A 17,092-nucleotide genomic window follows, 5' to 3' on the forward strand; every position below is an offset into this window, starting at 1 on the left:
CTTCCTTACAACCCAGGAACATAAGACCTGTTATACTGGCCAGCTTGGTTCTTGTGTCATTCAAGGACTAGTGTATGGACAAGTGGATAGGATACTTATGAACATGCTTGTGGTCATATATTGATGGATCCTTACAGACCAGTGCAACTTATGCTGTCTATATTGCTAAAAAATGCCTTCAATCACAGCAAGAAAACTTAGCAATTGGAGTAGGTCTGCCCTATGTGGACTATATAGTATTTTCTTGGCAGTGGGATAGATACAATTGCCAATCTCTGAATTCATGCTGTAATCCTCTTTGAGTCTATATCATCAATGTTTTCAGCTGAGAGTGTCCTGCAGGATGATCACCCTTTTGCTATTCACACCCTGCTTGTTTAGACCCAAAATAATGTTCAAGATATCCAATTTTTGGTTAACCTCTCATATATAGTTCTTTCCATGGCAAGTATATTTTGGTGCACTATACTTCCACTGAAAGATTTTGGAGAGTTTTATTGAAATATGAAATTGAATATGAATATTGTTGTCAGTGCCTGATTGATTTGTTATAGGAGGAAAGTAAAATTCTGTTGAATTAACAGATGACAATAGCATGTTGCCTAGGAATATGGGATTTTTTATGTAGAGGTCTTCAGAAATAGTGATTTAACTTTTTCTGTGTGCTAGTATTTAATGAAACCCAGTTCTAAAATGGATTTCTTATACAGTACAAGTGTTAGAGATAGATTACTGAGAAGCCCTTGTGGCAATGAATGGACTGAATGAGTAATAAGGAAATTTAAGAAAGGAGCAAGTATAAGTGTAAAGCCTGTGAAATATTTACATGAAACACCCTGCTATATAGTAGGAAACAGTGTACAGTGTTGTAAGATTTTGGTAAACTAACTTATTTTACTTTTCACTCTAAAGTAAGGTTTGTAATATTTTCATGTTATTTTAAGATTGGAACTGGTCAAGATTAGCAAGATTAGTATATAGACATGTCAGACTTACTGTATATTTGTATAGATTACGATTACCTGTCATGAGAAGGAACTAATGCTTTAAATGTGTCTTTATTTGACAGTGTGTGAAATTGCTGAACCTGTCTGCTCCAGAGCATTTCTACCCAAGTAAATTTGTGCTGGTGATAGATATCTTGGACACTTTGGCTACTCTTGTCTTTCAGCGACTCAAGTACAAGTCTGAAAGTGATGGGTAGGAATCCCAGATTATGTATAGAGTTGGAATAATTACGAAGATTAGTGTTTCTAAGCGCAGTGATAATGCTTTACAGTTTTATGAAGAGTTTATATAGCTATACATCTTCCTTTAAGGATTAGATGAACAATGAACTGTTTCACCTTTTCTTTATATCTGATTATGCCATTTTTAAAGGAGAAATTGTTAGAGCTTCACGAAGATTCCTAGATTATGCCCATAACAGCAAGAGACCTAGGTAATCTCTATCACATCTACAGTGCAGATGACAGGCTGTGGTTCTTCTTTCCCCTTCAGGCTTTTCATAGAATTCTAAGAATTAATAACCTAAGACCCTCAGGGTGAAAACTGCTTTTCCCTGTACTTTTATTGATATTACTGAGAGATGATAGTGAACTGGGGTTCTGTATAGGAGGGGGATGGTAGGATTGCATGTTTTTGTTAAAAATGGAAATTATAGAATAAATGTTCAAGTAGTTACTAATGTGGTAGAGGTTGTGGGTATACTGTATTGTGAAGCTGCTTTAGTGTAGGAAAAATATGAGAGTGTATGCTTGGTGAGAATTGATAGAGGTGATGAAGCAACATTTGTTAAATGGAAATGCTGTTGGATGATACATATTATGCAGCATGATTCTTTTCACCCTACTGGTCTTGATGATTGCCCAAGTTTAGTTAAGATTTATGAAATGTCCCTATACTTTTCAGTCAGTAAGATCCCTCATTAGACTTAGAGATTAGGTGCAAAAGAATGGGCTGTTGTGAATAGTATTCATGGTTAGACAAAGACTAGCTTTTGGAGGATGTTTTTGGACAGTATGTTGGACAGTTGAATACAGTATAATGGTTAGGTGAAAATACATTATTACAATAATTTTCTTTTGCTCTGGATAGAAGTGCCTGATTTGAAAGCAGCTTGTTGTAGATCTTAATAGTAGGATATTCTTTCTAGTTCTCCTGCTGGCGGAGGTAGTGAGGGAAAACAGGAAGCACAGGAAACTGCTCGCAATTGGTTCTACAAAGTTGCTTCCGTTAGGGAGCTCCTCCCAAGACTATATCTTGAAGCTGCCCTTTTACCCTGCTACTCCCTCATAAGTGTTCAGTAAGTTAAGATGCTTGTAAAGATATGAAAGTAACTTTGTTGGCTGTGCAGTGAAGTAAGCTATCAATAAGATTAAAGATGGCATTTTACTGTATTAGTGTCAAGTATCATAACATATCATGTAATCCACTCATAGTGTTTCTTGCTAACACCCTATTTTCCCAGCTCTGCTCCTTTCACTACTTATTGCATGGAGGATATGTCCATATATAAAGGCCCAAAGCTTTGTCCATTGATTTGGGCTGAGTAAACATCATGTCCCATTATCATGGGAAGAAAAAGCAAGAGACTTTATGTAACAGTACTTTGAAACGTATATTTTCTTTAGATTTTTAAAATAGCAATTTATCCAGGTGGATGCATAATGAGGCCACTCAGTTTTGATGGTCTAATGCTTTAGTAGGATCAAAATGGAGCAGTTGAATTTTCTTCTAAATTGTCAATTATTTGTTCCAGTACAGTTTCAGATTTTATGAAGAGTTAACAGAGCTTAGTGTTCCTTGCAGGATATTTTATGAAAAACTGTAGGTTATATGCAGCTTTTAGTGAGTTTATAGATTGAGACTTGTTCTTAGTTTTGATTTCAGTTTCTATATTCTGAAAAATAGTTAAAGAGTTTTGAGACTGGATTCAATAATGAATAAGGAAATTAGGGTTTAGTAGTGTCATGGAAGTAGTAAATTAATTGGAAAATTGAACTCTAAGGTTAGATGGACATTTGGAGAGAATTGATGTGGAGATTGTGTCTATGAGAGTACATTTGAGTGGGATGGTGGGAATAATTGTGACTATAAGAGTGTATTTGAGTGGGATGGTGGGAATAATTGTGACTATAAGAGTGCATTTGAGTGGGATGGTGGTAATGATTGTACAGAGAGCCTGAAGGTAAGGTGGGAGGAGATGATGTACCAGGCCCATAGGAAAAAGGTTTTATGTCTGATATTCTCTTCTATAAGGCATAGATAACACTTACATGAAATAATATTTCACTTAGATTTTCTAATTTGCAGAGAGGGAGAGGTAGCTCTTACAAGATTGTCACGAATGATCCGTGGTATTGGTGACCCTCTTATAGCAGCATATGCACGAATGTTTTTGTGCCGCATTGGCATTGAGGTTGCTCCTACACTTACGCAGTATATATCAGAAAGCATAGAGGATTTTCTCCATGCTCTTAAGCAGGTACAGTTGGAAATCAAATTTCTCAGATTATTATAATGAAGCCCTTTTGCAAAAGAATTAGAGATTCTTATTTATATGGATGAATATTATCCCTGAGGTAAGGGAGAAAGAATTTTACATCCGTGTTCCCTGCCATTCATAGAAAGCAACTAAAAGGTGAGGGAATGCCAAGTGAGAATTTTCTTTCTAAGGGTCTGTTCTCTGTTCTTAATGCTACCTCGCTAATTCGGGAAATGGTGAATACATATAAAAAAAGATATATATCACATGCATAACATGTGTATATGGATGAGTTAGGCCATTCTTTCGTCTGTTTCCTTGTGCTACCTTGCTAATGTGGGAGACAGCGACAAAGTATAATGAAAAGATATGATATTTGTATTATATATTTTTCGTGTTAGTTGGCCTGTGTCACATATACAAGAATTGCTTATATGCCGAGATTGTTTTCATTGTTCTTAAACATTTTTGGTACAACGTAGATGCGCATGTTTCACTAGGATGATGATTTAACCACCACATGAATTCTTTAGCTAATGCTTTGATCATACTAATGGGTCTTTTGACATTTGTAGTTATTGAAATGATTAATAATGAAAGACTGTAAAGTTTCTTCCTAAATCATTTTGCTTTAGTTGAAGGAGTAAGGAAGTAAGGGAATATGTGGGTAAGAGATATGATAGTGTACATGCACATCCATGGACATGTGATATATGAAGACTCAGAAAGTGGTTTTATAGATTGTAGACAGGAAGAGCAGTGCGGTTTCAGAAGTGGTAGAGGATGTGTGGATCAGGTGTTTGCTTTGAAGAATGTATGTGAGAAATACTTAGAAAAGCAAATGGATTTGTATGTAGCATTTATGGATCTGGAGAAGGCATATGATAGAGTTGATAGAGATGCTCTGTGGAAGGTATTAAGAATGTATGGTGTGGGAGGCAAGTTGTTAGAAGCAGTGAAAAGTTTTTATCGAGGATGTAAGGCATGTGTACGTGTAGGAAGAGAGGAAAGTGATTGGTTCTCAGTGAATGTAGGTTTGCGGCAGGGGTGTGTGATGTCTCCATGGTTGTTTAATTTGTTTATGGATGGGGTTGTAAAGGAGGTAAATGCAAGAGTCCTGGAAAGAGGGGCAAGTATGAAGTCTGTTGGGGATGAGAGAGCTTGGGAAGTGAGTCAGTTGTTGTTCGCTGATGATACAGCGCTGGTGGCTGATTCATGTGAGAAACTGCAGAAGCTGGTGACTGAGTTTGGTAAAGTGTGTGGAAGGGGAAAGTTGGGAGTAGATGTGAATGAGAGCAAGGTTATTAGGTACAGTAGGGGTGAGGGTCAAGTCAATTGGGAGGTGAGTTTGAATGGAGAAAAACTGGAGGAAGTGAAGTGTTTTAGATATCTGGGAGTGGATCTGTCAGTGGATGGAACCATGGAAGCGGAAGTGGATCATAGGGTGGGGGAGGGGGCGAAAATTTTGGGAGCCTTGAAAAATGTGTGGAAGTCGAGAACATTATCTCGGAAAGCAAAAATGGGTATGTTTGAGGGAATAGTGGTTCCAACAATGCTGTATGGTTGCGAGGCGTGGGCTATGGATAGAGATGTGCGCAGGAGGATGGATGTGCTGGAAATGAGATGTTTGAGGACAATGTGTGGTGTGAGGTGGTTTGATCGAGTGAGTAACGTAAGGGTGAGAGAGATGTGTGGAAATAAAAAGAGCGTGGTCGAGAGAGCAGAAGAGGGTGTTTTGAAATGGTTTGGGCACATGGAGAGAATGAGTGAGGAGAGATTGACCAAGAGGATATATGTGTCGGAGGTGGAGGGAACGAGGAGAAGAGGGAGACCAAATTGGAGGTGGAAAGATGGAGTGAAAAAGATTTTGTGTGATCGGGGCCTGAACATGCAGGAGGGTGAAAGGAGGGCAAGAAATAGAGTGAATTGGGTCATGTGGTATACAGGGGTTGACGTGCTGTCGGTGGATTGAAGCAAGGCATGTGAAGCGTCTGGGGTAAACCATGGAAAGCTGTGTAGGTATGTATATTTGCGTGTCTGGACGTGTGTATGTACATGTGTATGGGGGGGGGGTTGGGCCATTTCTTTCGTCTGTTTCCTTGCGCTACCTCGCAAACGCGGGAGACAGCGACAAAGTATAAAAAAAAAAAAAAAAAAAAAAAAAGACAGGAACATTGCCTGTGCACTATAAATGTGCATTGACATAAGTTTTTAGAGGCCTGTAATAGACTGTTTTTCCATAAGTGTAACAGTTTCTGTGCTGAAGATTCATTTAAGAGTTTTTAATATCTTTACGTTTACTTTAAGTAGTCCTGTATTACAAAAAGAAATTATTTGTTTTTCTGAGACCATACTTTTTGTGTTTGAAAATTGCAATGATTCAGGGATTATGGCCAGAAGGAGAAGCAGACATGAACATGGGTGAGGATAAAGATGCCTTGGCAGCTCGGGTGTTCTCCCCACCTTTGGAATGGATGATGCAGTGTTTGGCTAGCAGAGCCCCGGATCATATCTTAAAGGTAAACTTCAGATATTTTGATTTTAAGGATATCTTTTCAGATAATCAGATTATCAGCTCATGAGAAAGCCCAGTCTCCAAACAAAACCTCATGCAAATGACTAGATACTAATGAGATTACCCATAATGGAGTTGAAATGACAGAGCAAACTATCATTTTCCTTGGTTACTACCACTACAGTTTCTGCCACCCCCACCACAGCCACCTGTCAGTAACATTCCTTACCAATCTCATTAGAAGATATGCATCAAGGACCTGTGATATCACTGTGGTTGTTTAATCTGTTTATTGAGATGAGGATGGAAGAGTGGAAATATAGATGAGAACAGCAAGGAAGGGGAGTTAATGATTTGAGAGGAGGAAGTGAAGGAAGATGTAAAGAGTATTCTAAATACTTATGAATGTGAGAGAAGGTGAGGCAGTCGTTGTTACATGTATGGGTATGGAGGATGGGAGGAAAAGGCTATAAGTGCAGGGGTCTATAGCAAGAAGGGAGGTAAAAGAGGCAGTAATGAGGTTGAAGGTAAGAAAGGCACCTGGAGAGTATGGGATTGCATCTGAAATGTTAAAGTATGTAGAAGAAAGTGTGATACACTGGTAGCATTTGAGCTGTGATTTAGCATGAACGTAGGAGGTTGTGCCTGAGGATTGAAAGCTATTATTGTTCCTTTATTCAAAGGAAGAAGTCCAAAGAAAGATGGGAGCATTTATAGGGGAATAAGTCTGTTAAATATAACAGGTATGTATATTTGTGTGTGTGGACGTATGTATATACATGTGTATGGGGGTGGGTTTGGCCATTTCTTTCGTCTGTTTCCTTGCGCTACCTTACAAACGCAGGAGACAGCGACAAAAAAAAAAAAAAAAAAAAAAAAAAGTATAACAGGAAAAGTGTATGCAAGATTGTTGATTGGCAGAGTGATGGAAGTGATTGAATATAGAATAAGTGAGTAGCAACAGGGTTTTAGGAAAAGTAGGGGATGTGTGGATCAGATTGTTGTGGTAAGAATGACTGTAGAAAATTATCAAGTGAAAGATAAGAAGCTGTATGCAGCTTTTATGGATCTGGAGAAAGCATTTGATAGAGTAAGTGGAATGCTTAATGACTTGTGTTAAGGATATATGGGGTAGGGAGACAACTGTTGGATGATGTGAAAGCCTTATATACAGGAGCAAGTGCATGTGCAAGAATAGATTGGAGAGTTGAGTGAAAGTTTCAGTATACATGTGGATGTGACAAATCTGTTTGTGTATAATACTGCATTGTTTGCTGAAAATGAAGAGGAGTTGCTGATATTTTTAAGTATGTTTTATGATGTGTGTAAGCATAGGCAGTTGAATTCTTAGATCTGAGAGTAAGTACCTGTGAGAAGATTTTGCCTTGATGTTAGGGCAAGTGTGAGGCTCACTGTTTTACTTTGTTGTGCCACTCTGTTTCTTTTGACCATCTCCCTCTTATTCATGTGTGTTTAATGAGACTGTTGTTCTTTGCAACTACTCTTCTGGTGAAATTGTGTGTTTGAGGCTCATCTGGTATTGTCTTCAACCAAGAGTCTAAATATTTTTTGAATGGTTTAGTAGTCTTTCATTTATACATTGTTTAGTTCTCCTTGTGTGACTGAATGATTGTCCAGCATTCTTGTTAGGTATTCATATAATTTAGTCAAGTGCCATTTTGGCATAGTTTCAGAGATTACAGTTGATTTTATGATTCTGTATTGACCTTGTTGAATTGCTCTTAGGCTTAGGGTATACATACTTTCTATATGCTGCCAGTAACTTATTATCATGTACCTCTCATTGTGTCTTTTTAGACTATGATGCAAGTTATTCCAGCCTTTCATGGTGGTTCATATACTATAATCCTCTGATTTCAATTCTGTGTTGAATTCATGTTTTTGAATTCTCCCTAGTTCATATATTTCAGTCTGCTTAACTGATGACCTAACTACATAGCAGTATTCAGTTTTACATCTTATACAAACATTAAACTTTTTCATTAGTTTTCTGTTTCTAGTTGCAAGAGTTCTTAGTATTTTATCACTCATTATATAGCTTGAGAGCATTATCTTATCAGTGTGTTCTCTGAATTCAAGTCTTTCATTTATGATATTTGCTTCACTGTCTATTTCTTTTCCAGGAGGGGCTTTGTATGCTGGCACTGAAATATTGTTAATTTTCCTAGACTTATTTGAATTTGCTGAATTCCAGGGAGTTCTCTTCTGCCCATTTGTACACAATATCCAGGTCCCCCTGCATTTTATTGTATGTAGCATTTATGGATCTGGAGAAGGCATATGATAGAGTTGATAGAGATGCTCGTTGGAAGGTATTAAGAATATATGGTGTGGGAGGAAAGTTGTTAGAAGCAGTGAAAAGTTTTTATCGAGGATGTAAGGCATGTGTACGTGTAGGAAGAGAGGAAAGTGATTGGTTCTCAGTGAATGTAGGTTTGCGGCAGGGGTGTGTGATGTCTCCATGGTTGTTTAATTTGTTTATGGATGGGGTTGTTAGGGAGGTAAATGCAAGAGTTTTGGAAAGAGGGGCAAGTATGAAGTCTGTTGGGGATGAGAGAGCTTGGGAAGTGAGTCAGTTGTTGTTCGCTGATGATACAGCGCTGGTGGCTGATTCATGTGAGAAACTGCAGAAGCTGGTGACTGAGTTTGGTAAAGTGTGTGGAAGAAGAAAGTTAAGAGTAAATGTGAATAAGAGCAAGGTTATTAGGTACAGTAGGGTTGAGGGTCAAGTCAATTGGGAGGTGAGTTTGAATGGAGAAAAACTGGAGGAAGTGAAGTGTTTTAGATATCTGGGAGTGGATCTGGCAGCGGATGGAACCATGGAAGCGGAAGTGGATCATAGGGTGGGGGAGGGGGCGAAAATTCTGGGGGCCTTGAAGAATGTGTGGAAGTCGAGAACATTATCTCGGAAAGCAAAAATGGGTATGTTTGAGGGAATAGTGGTTCCAACAATGTTGTATGGTTGCGAGGCGTGGGCTATGGATAGAGTTGTGCGCAGGAGGATGGATGTGCTGGAAATGAGATGTTTGAGGACAATGTGTGGTGTGAGGTGGTTTGATCGAGTGAGTAACGTAAGGGTAAGAGAGATGTGTGGAAATAAAAAGAGCGTGGTTGAGAGAGCAGAAGAGGGTGTTTTGAAGTGGTTTGGGCACATGGAGAGGATGAGTGAGGAAAGATTGACCAAGAGGATATATGTGTCGGAGGTGGAGGGAACAAGAAGAGGGAGACCAAATTGGAGGTGGAAAGATGGAGTGAAAAAGATTTTGTGTGATCGGGGCCTGAACATGCAGGAGGGTGAAAGGATGGCAAGGAATAGAGTGAATTGGAGCGATGTGGTATACCGGGGTTGACGTGCTGTCAGTGGATTGAATCAAGGCATGTGAAGCGTCTGGGGTAAGCCATGGAAAGCTGTGTAGGTATGTATATTTGCATGTGTGGACGTATGTATATACATGTGTATGGGGGGGGTTGGGCCATTTCTTTCGTCTGTTTCCTTGCGCTACCTCGCAAACGCGGGAGACAGCGACAAAGTATAATAAAAAATAATATAATTTTGCTCACACTTGTGTCATCTACAAAACATTTGATAATACTGTTGTATGCATTCTTGTTGATATGTGATATCGTGGTTACAAATAGATAATACAGTTAGTAAGGTTAATACTGTTCTTTGTTGAACACCCAAAAGTGCTTCTTTCTCATCAGACATGTTTCCAACTGCAATTACTTTAGAATTTCTGTCAGTCAGATATTGTTTGATCTTTTTATTTTTCCACTACTTAATGCCGTTTCCTGTGTTAGTGATGTAGTGCCAGGAACAGATGCAGAAAGGCCTCATCCACTCAAATCCATTCTCTCTGTCATGTATAATGCACTGAAACCACAGTGCCCTATCCACAACCAGGCTCCACAGACATTTGCATGGTTTACTTCAGACACTTCACATTTCCTGGTTCAGTCCTTTGATAGCACATTGACCTCTGTAAACCATATCATTCTAATTCACTGTATCCTGTACATGCCTTTCACCTTCCTGCATGTTTAGGCCCCCATTGCTCAAAATCTTTTTCACTCCATCCTTTTATCTCCAATTTGGTCTTCTCATTCTCCTCTTTCTCTCCACTTCTGACATATCCTCTTTGCCATCCTTTCCTCACTCATTCTCTCCATATGTCCAAACCATTTCAGCACACTCTTTTCTGCTTTCTTAACCACTGTTTTTATTACCACACCTCTCTCTACTCTTTCAATACTGACTCAATTAAACCACTTCACCCCACATATTTTCCTCAGACATTTCATTTTCAACACACCCACCCTCCTCTCCACAGTTTAATCTATAGTCCATGCCTCGCTTCCATATAATAATGTTGGGTATATTATACATTCAAACATATCCATTTTTCCCTCTCAGGTAACAGTCACTCTTTCCACACATTCTCTAGTGCTTTGCTTCCAGAACATTTGACTCCTTAACCTACTCAGTGACTCACTTCTGCTTCTGTGGTTCCATTTGCTGCCAAGTCCACTCCCAGATATCTGCAACACTTCTGATTCTTCTCCATTCAAACTCACCCTAACTAACATGTCCCTCAACTCTGCTAAACCTAATAACCTGGCTTTTCTTCACATTTACTCTTAATTTCCTCCTTTCTTATTAAACAGGAGCATTTGGCAGAAATAGTAGGTAGGACCATTAGGTGGGAGCATTAATCAGAAGTAGTAGGTAGGAATATTAGCGGGAAGCATTATCAGAAGTAGTAGGTTGGAACAAAAGGCAGGGACATTAGCCTGAAGTAGGCTGTAGGAACATTAGGTAGGAGCCTCTGAAAATACTTCACTAGAGTTGCTCTCAACCAGTGGCCTGTTAGGGGTAAGACATCAAAGGCTAAGAAGTGGCACTGGAGTTCACTGGTTATGGAGATTTTTGCTGTGGCCACCCCCTTGGGGGTTCTCAAAAGGATTGGGTATCAGGGATATAAAAAGAGAGCCATGGCTCTTACGTCAGACTATAGAGAGAAACTGTAGAATCTGGTAACAGAGTGTAGGAGATTGTGTGAAAAAATGTAGGGTAAATTCGAACAAAAGTGAGGTAAAGAAAAGTAGCAGAGAGACAGGACAGGTTGGTTTGACAGTAAGTTTGAAAAGGGAGGCCCTGGAGCAAGTGGAATGCTCTGTGTACCCAGTATTAGATGTGGAAGGAATTAGAACCAAGTGGCTGTGAGTACCTACAAAAAGATTTTGCCATTAGGCAGTGTTAGGGCATTGTGCTTGCTGCAGAAAAATTTAGAGTTAGTATAATGAGTCGCATGAATTATGTATTGTCATGTAACGTGTGAGATGGAAAGTGTATTTTTGAGGATTGAGCGCCAGCAACCCATGTGTGGTTACTCATTTGTAATTACTTATTATTCTGTATGGGGAGGAAGCTTTACACTTATGTGGCTCCATCCTTTGAACATTCTCTACTGCTGTAGAATGTATTAAGCTTATGTGTGCATAAACCATGCTCTCATTCGTTATATCCCATTCATTCACCACTCTCATACTATCATGGTACTTCTTTACTTTTAACAAGTTTCTTACTTTCATGTTTTGTCCTTTGATTGCTCTGTCCCCACAGCATTCCAAGACTTGTTCAAAGTCCATGTTGTTGTGTTGTAAAACTTTAAGGGTTGAGATCAGATCAACCCTCACTCTCACTTTTTTCTTCCATAGTGGGCACATTTAAAGCTTCTAGCCTTTCCTCATAAATCAGTTCTCTTAATTCTGCTATTTGCTTTTTTATGCTTTTTTTTAGGAGTAGTGACCAAAGTTGTGAAGCACATTCTACTTTTAGCCTTATGTGAAATATGAACAGCTTGCTAAATATTTTGAGAAGAATCCTCCAGCATGTGTCCTTTATTCCCCTTCACTTAGATAGTCTTCTGTCTGTTGAAGGAGTTTCCTTGTTATTCCTGCCTGATGATCCAACTTCTTAATCAGTGTCCCATGCAGCATTGTGTCAAATGATTTCTGGCAGTCCAGCCAGGTACACACACTCCATTCAGCCTACCCTTTCGTCTGAGATAGAGCTCCCTCTCATGGAAATCAAAGAAGTTTGTTACATATGACCTTTCCCTAAATTGTTCTGTCTCTCAGGTTATCTCTCCTCTGTAGAAAATCATCCATATGCTTTTTGATTATCTTTTTCAGAACCTTACAAATCACTCATTAGTGAGACCAGTCTGTAATTAGTACTTGTTCCCAGTCTCCTCTCTTAAAGACAGGTATGATGTTCATCTGTTTTCATTCCCTTGGCTCTCTGCCTATTTCCATTAACATCTTGAACAGTATTTCAAGAGGCTTATATAGTGTATCTGCATCATCTTCAGCAAAGATAGTGAAATTTCATCCGAACAGTAATCCTTGTAAGGCTCAAGACTGTTTAGTATTGTGTTTATGCCTTTTCTAGATATCATGATGATTTCCTAAACCTCTCATTGTAATGTGCTCACTGATGTTATACAGAAAATTTTCCTGTTTACACTCTAAAACTTGTGCCTCCATGACTCACTGTCACCCTGAGAATTCAAATTCCTCCAGTTGATCTCTTTATGATTGAAATCCTCATTGTCAGTACTTCACCATCTTTGAGAAGGACTTATTTTATGGCTTCATGTACCAGCCTGATTGGTTCTGCATTGATATTATTGTATCTCTGTTCTAGATCACATGTTTCTCTAGGATTTTGTTACTTTAACACCACTATGCTATTCTTCCTTACAGGTACTCTCCCTATTATATATTGTCTGAATAGGCTATCCTCCAATATTTTTTTAAACTTAAGGCTATCTTTTCATCAGAGGGCCAATCCTACTCCTTCTTTGTCTCTTTTCCCTTCTTACTATCATGTATATGGGGCAGATAGAAAAGACAGCAACCTTGGACAGCTGTTATAATCCTGGATCAATGCACTGCCATCATTAATCCTCCTGATACCCAAGTGCTCATCACCAGTTACCAAGTGAGCTCCTCAAATGCCTCCAGATCACATACAACTCACTCTCCACTGTTATTGGCATGTCATCCTCTTGTGAAAACTAATTTAGACTCTTCTCACCTCTATTCTTGATATACCAGTGTCAACTCGTTTATCTCACCATCTTAGATAAGTTCTCTGAAGTCCTGGGTTCATTAAGGAATATGTAGAAGGAGAAGTTACTGTCTTTCAGGGCAAAGGTAGTTATATTTAAAAGCATAGTAGTCCCAGAATTGTTGTAAGATGTGAGTCTTGGGCCCTGAGTGAAAAAGAAGTCAGAATTGTTGATATGGTTGATATGAAAGGCCTGAGGACAATACATGGTTTGAAGTGAGTTGAATGCACAAGAAATGACATTGTATGAGAGGTTTATTATTAAGTACAGTCTGAGTGAAAGAGCTGATATGGCTTGGACACATGGAGAAGATGAATGAAGTAAAACTAAATAAGAGGATCTATGTGTCACAAATGAAGGGAGTAAGTGGGAAGGAGAGTCCAAGAAGGAGATGGAAGGATGGGTGAAGGCTGTGGGTTATTGGGACCTGATCATTCTGAAGGATGAGATGCATACATGCATTGGAATAGATTGGACTGATGTGATGTATAAAGAAAACAGTCTTAAAGTGCCACAGACCTCCATAGCAACCTCTGTTGTTATGTTCCTCAAGTGCATCCATATCACTGTGCAATTTCATCATATATCATCATGTTTGATGTGTTCTTCACTTTTCGCACCTATGATCCTAATGTACCACTGCCCACTCTTATATCCTACGTGTTAATGAAGTCATTTTTTTTTCTTGATTGCCTCACAAAACCACCAGGAAAGGCGATTAGATATAAAAAGATGTCTAAAAAGATGTGAGCCACCATAAACATTATTACTAAAGTACTCACTACTGAATGTTTCATCACTGTTTTATGCTAAATCTAGGCATAATTTGTGGAGTGATGTGATTAGATTCTATTGAAATTTCTTCCCTTACCCATGAAGGTTTATTGTGACTGCTCTCTGCAGTGACGTAAGTTGTTATTGAAATAATGGTTCTACGGTCTTTAGATCTCAGTGTTATTTTTAGTTCTGTGCATTTGTGCAAAGTGCAATTCAAAACTTTTACAGATATGTGTAGAGATGAGGGTATCCATTTTATTTGTGATAAGTACAAATGTAGAGCATGTTATAAAAATGATATTATAAAGTTATAAGTGATCAGTATAGTTGGAGAGTATGATATTTGACTATTAGAAAGTTATAAGTGATCAGTATAGTTGTATATATAAATAATATTGTAAAGTTATTAGTGATTGTTATAGTTGTAGAGTATGATATATGAATGATATTATAAAGTTATTGCTGTTAATTCTCATCTTTTTAGAGTGTGGTACGTCAGTGTGAAGGAGGAGAAGGTCTAGGTCAGAATTTACTTGTTGCAGCTGTACTTGCAACATTCCCCCACCACTTCATAGCCCAGCAAGCAGTACCTCTTACTCACCTGATAGCTGGTTGCTCTTGTCCAGGTCAGTAATGTGGTAAGATAATCACTAGTATCAGCTGTTTCCTACATGTTTTGTAGGGTAGAAATCTATTATTGGATATTTTCAATGTTTTTTAAGGGTACATTTTATGCATGATATACTTGCTTACTTCCTACCCAATGAATCCCTTTTGTCCTTATAAGGTTCCTGCAGCACTTGGGAACTGGCTACATCTGTCTCTTGGGACCACAGGGTATGATGTGATTACTTATTGTATACTGTATGGGGAGGGAATTTTACACTTAAAGGATCCTATCTCTAGAACTTTATCTTTTGTTGTGCATCTTTTATGTATGTTATCTGGATTAACCATGTCCTCATTCATTCTATTCCATTCATCCACCACTCTTATAACATTGGTTCCCTATGTCATAGACATTTTGATTACAGATATTGTAGATTACTGCCACTAAATTCATGACATAGGATGTAATTTCTGCCTTACATGAAATATTTTAAACACACAAAAAAAGAAATATACTCTAGTTTTGGACATATGTAGATTATGAATAGCTTGCGAGATATTTCCTCATCCACATACCTGAAAACTGTTATGATATTTGCCAGAAGACATTTTGTCTCCTTTATTACTCTTGTACTGTGGGACTCTGGTAACAGGTTAGGGATGATGACTCCCAAATCCTTTTTACACAGAATACTGAAGTTTGATCTTCATTCATCTCATTCCATCCTCATTACTTTACACAGGCGTTGGTTTAATTTCATCAGCCATGTATCAGACCAACTTTGGAGTCTGTTTAGGTCTCTTGTAAGCTGATGCAATCCTCATTGCTTTGCTCTTCCTTCCTGACTTTTGAATCATCTGCAAGCATTCAGGAAGAAGTCCATAACTTCAGGCAAGTCATTCACATACCTCAAGAAGAGTAACGGTACCAAAATGAAATACTGGAGCACTCTACAGGTGGCCTTCATCCATTTGGAGAAGGCTTCTCTAACATGTGCCCTTTGTTCCCTTCCACTAATATAACCTTTGTGCAGAGAATGCAAGGCTTTTAAGTTTTGATTACTCAGTGTCTTCTTTATGGTAGTTGCATCATAGTCAGTATGAGTCTTTATAGGTTTGAATAAGAGTCACATATGACTTGCACATGACATTCACTTCCCACAACGATGAAATAGACAGAAAAAACAGCACACAAAATGCTAACTGGCACCAGATCTGGACAAGAAAAAGAATCCCTCATCATCATTTACAAACAGTTTTGCCAGATATTGTATTTGAGCAAAGGAGGCCTTTTCTCTGTCTGTTTTGATTGGTACCTTGCTAATGTGAGAAGCAAAGAACAAGTAATAAGATTAAATCTTGAGTTGTAACAGTAACAGAACTGAAGCACAAATTGTAGGGGTTAGTGAGTGTTGAAGTTTTGAGGCCTGGAGGTGCTACCTCAACATCACACCCTAACATCATAGACCTCAGCAGGTTGGTTTGTGGTTGTTTGGTCTCTTCATATGAGTAGTATCTGGCCTTATAGATCGATATTATTTTGGTTAAAGAGGGTAATGTCTTTGAAGATACATCCAATTTTTGGGAATGAAATGTTTTAACCCCTGGTGAGAAATTCTTTTTCCTTGCGCTACCTCGCAGACATGGGAGACAGTGACAAAGCAAAATGAATAAATAAATATAAGATTAATATGTCTTTAGTAGAGAGAGTTTTTTACATTTCATAATCACTTTTCTTTTTTTACATCTGTACCGTTAGTGGTGACGCTGTTAGGGGTGTAGGACTGGTTGTAACGAGTTTATGGCTAGTGGTAACAGTGTCAGGGGTGTGGGAATTGTGGCAAGACTGTCAGGTGTGTACGGCTGGTGGTAACATTGTCAGGATAACGATTGTAGATACGAGGAGACAGGTTTTTCACCTCCACCAAAATTCATAAATACTTTCCCTTGTCTCCTCCTTTGTACCCTTTCATAATCCTCCCTAAATTTCAATTAAGGACCAGCCTTGACGTGGACTCTTGTCCTTGACTGGAGCCACCATGCTAACAGATAAAATTTCTATTATGCTCTTGGATCTTCAACAGTAGAATGTGGAGAGGGGTCATTAATAGAAATGTTTTGGGGGACTCCACACGTCACCCAGCTGTGTAATGCAGGAAATGTCACAATTATCAAAACGAAACAAAAAAAATTTATTATTTTTTATTATTTATTATTTTGCTTTGTCGCTGTCTCCTGCTTTAGCGAGGTAGCGCAAGGAAACAGACGAAAGAATGGCCCAACCCACCCACATTCACATGTATATACGTACACATCCACACACGCAATATATACATAACTATTCATCTCAGCGTATACATATATATACACACACACAGACATGTACATATATACACATGCACATAATTCAAACTGTCTGTCTTTAATCATTCCCATCGCCACCCCACCACACATGAAAATAACCACCTCCTCCCCCCAAATGTGCGTGAGGTAACGCTAGGAACAGACAACAAAGGCTACTTTCGTTCACATTCAGTCTGTAGCTGT

At 38.6% G+C, this 17,092-nt stretch overlaps 1 protein-coding gene across 2 annotated transcripts in view; it reads left to right on the forward strand.

Annotated features, from left to right (window-relative positions):
* Positions 1-17,092, forward strand: part of LOC139756142 (VPS35 endosomal protein-sorting factor-like) — a 105,481-nt gene that overhangs the window by 35,699 nt on the left and 52,690 nt on the right. For both annotated transcript variants that reach the window (XM_071675277.1, XM_071675278.1), the window contains 5 exons: positions 1,070-1,200; positions 2,156-2,305; positions 3,316-3,487; positions 5,872-6,006; positions 14,421-14,562. In XM_071675277.1, coding sequence (XP_071531378.1) covers positions 1,070-1,200; positions 2,156-2,305; positions 3,316-3,487; positions 5,872-6,006; positions 14,421-14,562 — 730 coding nt within the window. The remainder of the gene's footprint in view (positions 1-1,069; positions 1,201-2,155; positions 2,306-3,315; positions 3,488-5,871; positions 6,007-14,420; positions 14,563-17,092) is intronic.

This window comes from Panulirus ornatus, chromosome 20 (assembly GCF_036320965.1).
Source record: "Panulirus ornatus isolate Po-2019 chromosome 20, ASM3632096v1, whole genome shotgun sequence".
Taxonomy (NCBI): domain Eukaryota; kingdom Metazoa; phylum Arthropoda; class Malacostraca; order Decapoda; family Palinuridae; genus Panulirus; species Panulirus ornatus.